Source organism: Heterodontus francisci, chromosome 4, assembly GCF_036365525.1.
Source record: "Heterodontus francisci isolate sHetFra1 chromosome 4, sHetFra1.hap1, whole genome shotgun sequence".
In the NCBI taxonomy this organism is placed as follows: Eukaryota; Metazoa; Chordata; class Chondrichthyes; order Heterodontiformes; family Heterodontidae; genus Heterodontus; species Heterodontus francisci.
In genome coordinates, this window is record NC_090374.1 from 176,020,311 (window position 1) to 176,031,638 (window position 11,328).

The 11,328-nt window shown below is 44.0% G+C and overlaps 1 protein-coding gene across 2 annotated transcripts in view; it reads left to right on the forward strand.

The window, feature by feature from the left end:
- The window catches only part of LOC137369422 (dnaJ homolog subfamily A member 1-like), a 35,351-nt gene extending 24,273 nt beyond the window's left edge, over positions 1 to 11,078 (forward strand). For both annotated transcript variants that reach the window (XM_068030617.1, XM_068030616.1), the window contains exons 5-9: positions 2,437 to 2,664; positions 5,426 to 5,540; positions 5,658 to 5,773; positions 8,766 to 8,866; positions 10,676 to 11,078. In XM_068030617.1, the coding sequence (XP_067886718.1) occupies positions 2,437 to 2,664; positions 5,426 to 5,540; positions 5,658 to 5,773; positions 8,766 to 8,866; positions 10,676 to 10,894 (779 nt within the window). In that variant the 3' untranslated portion in view covers positions 10,895 to 11,078. The remainder of the gene's footprint in view (positions 1 to 2,436; positions 2,665 to 5,425; positions 5,541 to 5,657; positions 5,774 to 8,765; positions 8,867 to 10,675) is intronic.
- Positions 11,079 to 11,328: the final 250 nt, after the last annotated feature.

The following is an 11,328-nucleotide window of genomic DNA, read 5'->3' on the forward strand; positions in this document are numbered from 1 at the left end:
GTGTGTAGACATGGGCAGAAGTGAGGACTCAGATTGTAAGATAAATCTATGCAGTGCTCCTGTATAGCTGGGAAGCTGCAAGGAGTAACATCCACTATAAGCCCACTGACTCCAACAGCAACCTTGATTACGTTTCCTCCCACCCTGCTTCCCCTAACGACTCCATTCCAATCTCCCAGTTTCTCAGACTCCATCACATCTGTTCTGCTAGTGCCACCTTCCTCTCCCATGTTTCTGATGCATCTTTTTCCTTAAGATTCTCCTGCACCGTGGATGGCGGGGCCCTTCACCGTGAACATTCTATTTCCCACATTTCTGTTCTTGGCCCTCCGCCCCTCAGAACCACAACAGGGTTCCCCTTGACCTCACCTTCCACCCAACTGTCTCCATATTCAGTGATCACCCTCTACCTCCAGCTTTATGCTGCCACCAAATACATCTTGCCCTCCCCTTTCAACATTCCAAAGGGTCCACTCTTCGATCACCCCTCCCCTTCCCATGCAAGCACAGGATATGCAGCAACAGCCCTTTTACCTATTCACTTGCCGTCCTCCAATGTTCCAAACACTCCTTCCAAGTGAAACAACGATTTATTTGTACTTTTCAATATGGTATACTGTATTTGCTGCTCACACTGTGGTGGTTTCTATACTGTGGAGATCAAGTGCGGATTGGCTGACTGCTTTGCAGAGCATCTCTGTTCAGTCTACAGGTGTGGCCCTGAGCTTCTGGGCAAACTGTCATTTTAATTCTGCAACCCACTCCCACATTGACTTCTGGCCTAGGCCTCCTGTTCCAATGAAACTCAAGGAATAGCACCTCTTTCAGTTAGGCACTTTACAGACTTCCAGACAGCTGTTCACTATTCTGCCATTTACACGCTCTCTGGACTTGTGCTTTGTCTTTTACTACAAATATTAGCACCCCCTTTGCCTTTTATTCCATGACATCTTTGTCATTTAATCTCTCCTGCCCGCTGCCTTCCTTTTGCTGTTCTTCTGCACCCCTCACCCTTCACTTGCTCAAAACCTATTGCGTTTCTAACCTTTGCCAGTTCTGAACGGTCATCGACCTGAAACATTATTTCTGTTCCTCTTTCCACACTTGCCAGACCTGCATATTTCCAGCATTTTCTGTATTTATTTCAGATTTCCACCATCTGCAGTATTTTGCTTTTGAGTTCAACAATTTCATAACCTCTGTCCCATTTTTTTTTTCCCCCAGAAGGCAACTGCTGATGATTTTGCAATTTCCCATTTACACCTCCTCTAGACTTATCTTTTGTTTCTTTACTTGTCATATTACCACCCCCTTTTAACCTCCCTCATTCCTTTTGTTTCTCCCATTCCCCTTTCCCTGCCTCTGTACTTGCTTAAAACCTGTTACATCTCTCAACTTTTTCCAGTTCTGATGAAGGGTTAGCAGAATTTTGGCCCATTCCTTTTCAACACCCCTAAAGCTTTCAAGGGTGTGATTCATGCATAATGGTACAATCATAATTATACAAGACATGCATTAACTAAATGGGCTAAGTAACCTGTTTTGCTGGTGAGAAACTAGCTTTGTGGAGTTAATTTAAGCCTGTTCTTGATTGATCCAGACATGATGAGATGGGCCAGTTGTACTGGTTCTTCGGCAGTGTACTCCACGTGCATGTTGGTGTAAAATTTGAGCACAAAAATATTAACAGCAGTGTAATCAATATGCAGTTTCACTAGTTACTGAATCCGTTGTCTTAAGTCATTCAGTAGGCTGCATTATTATCACGTACCCTCCAGTTCATTAAGCAATACCACAGACTGACATCTTCCTTGTAAAATACCTGTATCCTCTTGACCTTTTAACAATGGTGTAGGAAATCCATACACAGAATCTGTCATACTTCTGTGTATTTTGTGATGTGTTGTAATTTTCTCTCATTTCCTGTGGACTTTATACTTGTCTGCAGTAAGTCCTTCCAGATCTATCCAAGGCATTCTCCACAGTAACACCCACCTGAAGCTTCTTACAAAGTTGAGTCGAATGCTATTCCTCAGTCTTGCCTGCCATCACCAAGCAATTTTGATGTGTCATGTCTGCCTTTCTCTGTCACTGGCTCCACTGAAGAAACCTGAAAAACTCTTTCCGGCCGTGACTAGAAGTTGGTTTTGCTTTTTTTTTTTAAAAAAACACTACAGCCTCCACTTTCGTTGCCCGCGCGCCCCCCCCCCCCCACCACTGCATACTCCCACACACTACTGCTAATACTGAATGGATGGCTTTGATGCATACCAAAGAACATGGTATCTAACTTAGCCAGAGCAACATGACAGGAGTTATGTTGAATTACTTTTAACTCTGGACTTTTTGTTTGAAAATAGTGCACTGTGTACCAGTGGTACTTTAATAAGCTGTAACTTCCCCCCGCCCCCTCTGTTTCTCTCTCCCCTTTTGCAGGTCGTGGTGGTAAGAAAGGGTCAGTAGAGTGCTGCCCTGTCTGTCGTGGATCAGGTATGCAAGTACGAATCCACCAAATTGGACCAGGCATGGTTCAACAAATTCAGTCTGTGTGCCAGGAATGTCATGGCCAAGGAGAACGCATCAGTCCCAAGGATAGATGTAAAAACTGTAGTGGAAGAAAAATTGTTGTGGAAAAGAAGATCCTGGAAGTTCACATTGATAAAGGTATGATGTGGTGGTGGTGATAAAATGGTAGATTTAACCTCTGAAGGGACTTGGTTGTTTATCTTTTTCTCTTACCTTCCACCTCCCCAGAGAAAGACTCTGCAGTTGCCCTGGTTGACATGGGCTATCTCTGCACAGAGCAGAAATTGAACTCAGGACTTGTGTAGTGATGAGCCATACAGACCCTGTTGGGAAAGGAGCTTTTTACACCCACTTTGATGCTTGGAACAATTGAGTTTAAATGATGCAATATGTCATAGATTTGGATTTTCTTTTGCTCCCAATAGTAAGCAGAATTTTGACCCATTTTTTTCAACACCCCTGAAGCTTCAAGGGTATGATTCATACATAATTTTGCAATTATAATTAAACTTGACTTGCATTAATTAAATTGACTAACCTATTTTGCATGTGAGAAACGGGAGTCTTGTGAAGCTAAACTAAGTCTGCTCTTGTTTGATCAAGATATGTTGGGGATAGGAACATAGGAGCAGGAGTAGGCCATTCAACCCATTGAGCCTGCCCCATCATTCAATATGATCATGGCTGATCATTTACTGCAATCCCTTTTTTCCACATTATCCTCATCCCCTTATGTCATTTGTATTTAGAAATCTGTCAATCTCTGATATAAACAGACTCAATGACTGAGCTTCCACAGCCCTATGGGGTAGAGAATTCCAAAGATTCACAACCCTCTGAGTAAAGAAATTTCTCCATCTCTGTCCTAAGTGGCTTCCCCCTTATTTTGAAATTATGTCCCCTGGTTCTAGACTCCCCAACCAGCTGCATCTACCCTATAAGTATTTTGTAGGTTTCAATGAGATCACACCTCATTCTTCGAAACTCGAGAATACAGACCCAGTTTCCCCAATCTCTCTTCATAGGACAGTCCCGCCATCCCAGGAACAAGTCTGGTGAGCCTTCATTGCACTCCCACTATGGCAATAATATCCTCCCTAAGGTAAGGGGACCAAAACTGCACATAGTACTCCAGGTGCGGTCTAACCAAGATTCTATACAATTGAAGCAAGACTTCACTACTCTTGTACTGAAATCCTCTTGCAATAAAGGCTAACATACTATTAGCCTCCTTAATTGCTTGCTGCACCTGCATGTTGGCTTTCAGTGACTTATCGACAAGGAGACCCAGGTCCCTTTTGTATATCTACACTTTCGAATCTCTTATAATTTAAGAAATACTCTGCACATCTGTTCCTCTTACCAAAGTGGATTACCTCGCATTTTTCTACATTATATTCCATCCGCCACGTTTTTGCCCACTCACTAAGTCTATCCAAATCCCCTTGAAGCCGCTTTGTATCTTCCTCACAACAAACATTCCCACCTAGTTTTGTGTCATCTGCGAACTTGGAAATACTACATTTGGTCCCCATATCCAAATCATTGATATATATTGTGAACAGCTGGGTGGGTCAATTGCACTGGTTTTTGACAGTTACAGGCTTTTGCTGTATGAACATCTGAGTAACACTGCATTCTTTATTTTTGCCTGTGGGGTATAAAGCCAGCTTTTAACCTGTCTCTAATCCTGGCTTAATTTGTGTCCTGCACTCTCCAAAAGGAAATTACACTTGCCTCTTTTACAAAACTTAACTGAAGTTGTAACATTTATGATGTGTGTTCCTATTGTTACGACCGGGTGAGGAAGGGGTCTCCAGCTCCCCTCTTGCCCCTTTCCTGGTTTGGCCGTAACAGGGTTTAACTTTTAAAACGATGTTTATAGCTTCACCTCAGTGAGTCATTGCTCACTGCTTTCTAATTGTAATTGTAAGTGAATCAACCAGACAGGCTTTCTTAGGTTTAAACAAGAACGGTGTAAATTTATTAACCTTACCAGTCTAACACAGTAAAAATTTACTAAAATATGCGATGCAACTACACTAGCATGCATACGAGGCACACACAAATAGATACAGAGGGGGGGAGAAAGAATTAAAGGGGGAGGTTTGGAGTAGTAAATGGATTCAGTTACTGTCTTTTTTGGTTTGGATGTAAAGTCTTGATTGAAGTTGCGGACTGGCAGTTCTCGCAGGGGTCCAGTGCACACTTTCAAACTGGTTTCTCTGGTACCACAAGGCTGAAGAGGACCTCTGTCTTGAGGCTTAAACTGCTAATGTGGATCACTGGGACTTTGCTTGAGAAAGAGGTGGACCTACCTACTCTTTGGTCTTCAAATTGCAGTCTGCCCCAAACCTTTCTGTGAGGCACAAATCAAACAGCTCCCAGTCTGACCAGCAGGCAAGTCATGTGACCTGCTCTTTGAAACAGCATCTTCTGAGGAGGATTGTTGATTTCTAAAGTTCTCCAGTCACACTCAATGGGTGGGTGGAGGTTCGTTTCTTACAAAGTCAGTGGCTCTCAATATCTTTTGAACATCACTATTGACAAAACACATTTTGCTAATTGAATCAGCGAGCACTCCCATTGTCTCTCTCTATGCAACTGTCTGTCGGAATGCAAATGGGCAACCAGGTTTTCAGCCGTTCAGCTCTGGTCTTTTTAAATAAGTTATGTTCAATGTCCAGGAAAAAGTTCACATAGTGTTCCATATGACTAAATTAATATGTTTCCATTTGGCCAGTGTGGTTTCTGTCACTCTGAAGCTCTCGACTATTTTGTGTCCTTTGTAGCTTTCACACATCAGGGAATGGGTTTTTCAAGGTGGTTGGGGAAGACCAGGTATGTTTTGTACAGCTGTCAGTCTAACTTTTCTCTCCTTGCTTTTTGCGATGCAAAGGTATGAAGGATGGCCAGAAACTAACATTCCATGGTGAAGGTGACCAGGAACCTGGATTAGAACCTGGAGATATCATCATTGTCCTTGATCAAAAAGATCACAGTGTCTTCACTAGGTAATTTATTTTCTTCTCGAAAGTGAAGGTAGCAGCTGTCAGTCTGGTGGGTGGTATATTAAATTGACTTGTTAATGACATTTTTTCACATTTATGGTTCCTCGTTTTTTATTTTAGGCAAGGGGAAGACCTCGTTATGCATATGGAACTGGAGCTGGTGGAGGCTCTTTGTGGCTTCCATCGTCCGATCACAACTTTGGATAAAAGAACTATAATCATTACATCACACCCTGGTAAGTAGAATATTAGACACATCTATGTGAGGACTGGCTGGTTCATTGGGTTAGTACACTTGCCAGCTTTGTGTGGTTTGTGGCTTTCACCTAGTAACTAATGTATATGGCTCTACTGCACAGCTATCCATAATTCGGTAGTGTAACGTGCAAAAACATTCTGGAGAAGGAAAGTGGCACACTTTATTAAGTGCGGCAAGGAACGTTGTTTGAGGTAGGGTAGGTGGAATTCTGAGATAGCTGATATGGACAGTGTTCCATTACTTAATATTGGTGTGTTACCTTGACTAAAAAGAAAATTCGCCCAAAAAATATTTTTAACATGGGATTCCTAAATGTCTCTGTTAATTTTTTAAAATTCGTTTGGGGGATGTGGGCAGTGCTGGCAAGGCCACCATTTATTGCCCATCCCTAATTTCCCTTGAAAAGGTGGTGGTGAGCTGCTTTCTTGAACCTCTGCAGTCCTTGAGTTGTAAGTACACCAACAGTGCTGTTAGGGAATTCCAGGATTTTGGCCCAGCGACAGTGAAGGAACGGTGATATAGTTCCAAGTCAGGATGGTGTGTGGCTTGGAGGGGAACTTGCAGGTGGTGTGTTCCCATGCGTTGGCTGCCCTTGTCCTTCTAGGTGGTTTTGGAAGGTGCTGTCGAAGGAACCTTGGTGAGTGCATCTTGTAGATGGTGCACACTGCTGCCACTGTGGTGGATGGGGTGCCAATCAAGCAGGTTGCTTTGGCCTGGATGGTGTCGTGCTTCTTGAGTGTTGGAACTGCATCCATCCAGGCAAGTGGAGAGTATTCCATCACATTCCTTCCTTCTACCTTGTAGATGGTGAACAGTCATCGGGGAGACAGGAGGTGAGTTACTTGCTGTAGAATTTCCCGCCTCTGACCTCCTCTTGTAGCCACAGCATATATGTGGCTGATGCAGTTCAGTTTCTGTTCAGCAGTAACCCCCAGGATGTTAGTGGGGGATTCAGCGATGGTAATGCCATTGAACGCCCTGGGGAGATGGTTAGATTCTCTTGTTGGAGATGGTCATTGCCTGGCACTTGTGTGGCGCGAATGTTACTTATCAGCCCAAGTCTGAATGTTGTCCAGGTCTAGTTGCTTATAGACATGGGCTGCTTCAGTATCTGAGGAGTCACAAATGCTGCTGAACATTGTGCAATCAGCAAACATCCCCACTTCTGACCTTATGATGGAGGACAGGTCATTGGTGAAGCAGCTGAAGATGGTTGGGCCTAGGATGCTACTCTGAGGAACTCTTGCAGTGATGTCCTGGGACTGAGATGATTGACCTCCAACAACCACAACCAACTTGCTTTGTGCTAGGTATGACTCCATCCAGGACAGAGCTTTCCCCTGATTCCCATTGATTTCAGTTTTGCTTGGGCTCCTTCATGCTATACTCAGTAAAATGCTGCCTTGATGTCAAGGGCAGTCACTCTCACCTAACCTCTTGAGTTCAGCTCTTTTATCCATGTTTGGACCAAGGCTGTAATGAGTGGCCCTGGCGGAACCCAAACTGAGGGTCAGTGACCAGAGTATTGCTGAGCAAATGCCACTTGATGACACAGTCGACTACACCTTCCATCACTTTGATCAGGAGTAGACTGGTTGGGTCGGATTTGTCCTGCTTTTTGTGCACAGGACATAACTCTGCAATTTTCCACATTGCTGCGTAGATGTCAATGTTGTAACTGTATTGGAACAGCTTGGCTCGGGGCAGGGCTAGTTCTGGAGCACGTCTTCAGTACTATTGCCAGAATGTTGTCAGGGCCGATAGCCTTTTCAGTATCCAGTGCCTTCAGCTGTTTCTTGATATCCCATCGGGTGGTTTGGCTGAACTTTGGCATCTGTGATGCTGGGGACTTCACGAGGAGGCAGAGATGGATCATCCACTCAGCACTACTGGCTGAAGATGGATGCAAATGCTTCAGCCTTTTGCACTGATATGTTGGGCTCCCCCATCATTGAGGATGGGAATATTTGTGGAGCCTTCCCCTCCAGTTAGTTGTTTAATTTTCCACCGCCATTCATGACTGGATATGGCAGGACTGCAGAGCTTAGATCTGATCCATTGGTTGTGGGATCGCATAGCCCTGTCTATTGCATGCTGCTTCCATTGTTCGGATTGCAAGTAGCCCAGTTATAGCTTCACCAGACTGACCCTTCATTTTTTAGGTATGCCTGGTGCTGCTCCTGGCATGCCCTCCTGCACTCTTCATTGAACCAGGGTTGGTCCCTGAGCTTGATGGTGATGGTAAAGTGGGGGATATGCCAGGCCATGAGGTTACAGATTGTGGTTGAATACAATTCTGCTGCCAGTGGCCCACAGCACCTCATGGATGCCCAGTTTTGAGTTGCTAGATCTGTTGGAAATCCATCCCATTTAGCACAGTGGTAGTGCCACACAACACGATGGTGGGTACCATCTGTGAGGACAGGACTTTGTAGGTGGTAATCAGGAGGTTTCTTTGTCCATGTTTGACCCAATGCTATGAGACTTCATGGGGTCGGGAGTTGATGTTGACTCCCAGGGCAACTCCTTGGCAACTGTATACCACTATGTTGCCACCTCTGCTGGTCTGTCCTGCCGGTGGGACAGTATCAACCCAGGGTAGGTGATGGTAGTATTTGGGACATTGTCTGCAAGGTATGAATGTGATTATGACTGAGGCTGTTGCTTGACTAGTCTGTAGGACAGCTCCCCGAATTTTGGCACAAGCCCCCAAATGTTAGTAAAGTGAATTTTGCAGGGTTGACAGGGCTGGGTTTGCCGTTGTCATTTCCGGTGTCTTGGTTGATGCCAGGTGGTCAGTCTGGTTTCATTCCTTTTCTTAGACTTTGTAGTGGTTGGATGCAACTGAGGACATTTGAGTGTCAACCACATTGCTGTGGGTCTCGAGTCGCATGTAAGCCAGAACAGGTAAGGACGGCAGATTTCCTTCCCTAAAGGGTATTGGTGAACCAAATGTTTGTTTGTTGCAGGCCACATTGTTAAACATGGGGATATCAAGTGTGTGCTGAATGAGGGTTTGCCTATTTATCGCAGGCCGTATGAAAAGGGTCGTCTCATCATCCAGTTCAAGGTATGCAGTTTTGCTTTGAAGTTGTGCGTTGGTCAGTAAGTTTTAGTTTGCGTTGGATTTTGTTTAACTTTTTTAGATTGCAAACTTGGTATAAATATTGGACATGAATGAACTTTTTTTTTACTGAAACAGGACCAAAAAGAAATTGACACAGGAGGTTCATTCAGCCCGTTGTCTGTGCCGGCTGAAAAAACTAGCCGCCCAATCTAATCCCGCCTTCTAGCACCTGGTCCAGAGCTTTGCCGGTTACAGCTCTTCAGGTGTATGTCCAGGTATCTTTTTTAAAAGAATTCAGGTTTCTGCCTCCACCACTGCCACTGGCAGTGAGTTCCAGACACCCACCAGCCTCTGGGTGGTGAAAGTTTTCCTCCTGTCCCCTTCTACCAATCACCTTTAAATCTGTGCCCCCGGTATTTGACCTCTCTGCTAGGGGAAACGGGTCCTTCCTGGCTACTCTATCTAGGCCCCTCAATTAAGTCACCCCTCAGCCTCCTCTGTTAAGAAAAACCTTAGCCTATCCAATCTTTCCTAATAGTTGCAACATTCTTGTAAATCTTCTCTGTACAAACTCCAGAGCAATTATGTTCTTTCTGTAACGTGGTGACCAAAACTGTACACATTCCCCTAACTGGTCTGCACCAGCATTACATCCCTGCTTTTGAATTCTATAACCTCGGCCAATAAAGCATTCCATATGTTTCCTACACCACTCTCTGTCCTGCCACCTTCAGGGACCTGTGGACATATACTCCAAGGTGTCTCTCTTCCACCCTTCTCAATATCCTCCCATTTATCGTGTATTCCTTCGCTTTATTTCCCCTCCCCAACTGCATTACCTCATACTTATCTGGATTGAATTCTATTTGCCACTTTTTTGCCCACAACCAAACCATTGATAACTTTCTGGCGTCTATGGCAATCCTCTTCACTATCAACTATATAGCCAATTTTTGTGTTATCAGCTAATTTCCCAATCATGCCTCCCACATTTAAGTCCAAATCATTAATATATACTGGAAACAGCTTTCCATTCACGCACGCATTCGTCGACTACTGTTTCCTGTTGCTGAGCCAATTCCCCTGTATCCCATGGGCTTTCATTTTACTGATGTCTGCCGTAGGGGACCTTGTCAAATTTTATTATTCATTCATGGGATGTAGGTGTTGTTGGCTAGGCCACCATTTATTGCCCATCCCTAATTGCCTTGGAGAAGGTGGTAGTGAGCTGCTGCAGTCCGTGTGAGGTAGGTAGTTCCAGGACTTTGACCCAGCAACAGTGATTATATTTCCAAGTCAGGATGGTGTGTGACTTGGAACTTGCAGATGATGGTATTCCCATGCACTTGCTGCCCTTGTCCTTCTAGTTGGTAGAGGTCGTGGGTTTGGAAGATGCTGTCTAAGGAGCCTTGATGTGTTGCTCCAGTGCTCTTGTAGATGGTACACACTGCTGCTACTGTGCGTTGGTGGAGGGAGTGAATGGCACCCCATCCACAAACAATCAAGTGGGCTGCTTTTACTAAAATCCATGTAGACCACATCCACTGCACTACCTTCATCAATAGTGTAGTGAAAACACACAACAGGTTGGGTAGCATCTGTGGAAAGAGTTAACATTTCAGGTCTGTGACCTTTTATCAGCTGCAGTGTATTTCCAGCATCTGCAGTATTTTGTTTTTATAGTTATTGGAGGTTACCTTTGTCACTTATTTGCATATTGTCCTTGATTAAAATGTTTTGAGTGGCCCATACTATTAAACAGACAACTATATGTATTGTACAGTTGCTTCTAACTATCTTTTTTGGCTTTAGGTGAATTTCCCTCCAAATGGCTCTATCCAGACAGATAAATTAGCTCTTCTAGAAAAATTGCTCCCTGCACGACATGAGGTTGATATCACTGATGACATGGAACAAGTAGATTTGGTAGATTTTGATCCACAGCAGTCAAGGCAACGCTACAATGGCGAGGCATACCACGATGATGAGGATGATCACCCCAGAACTGGGGTTCAATGCCAGACCTCATAGAAAACAAGCTGCCTTTGTGACTTCAAATTGTGTTTTTGTGGAAGACTGCAACCTCAATCATTGTACATGTTTAACATCCATGATTGCATTGGTTGTAATTGGAGGATTATCCTTTTGTGTACTCTTGAATGTTTATTGGTGTATTCTACAAACTTGTATTTAAATAAAGGTACTGTCTCCGGGGCCTAATTTCACTGAGGACTTTTTTTGTAAATGAGTTAATGCTATGGTGTTGATTTTTCAGATGGAGCACATCTGTGTGAAAATTACAATGCACAACACCAGATCACTCTGAAAAGGCAGTGACTATCTAGTGTGAACATGGTCATAGAGGTTTTAAATCAAGCAACTGATCTATTTTGTGGAAGAAGGCTTTGTAATACACAAAGAACAGTACAGCACAGGAACAGGCCATTTGGCCCTCCAAGCCTGCG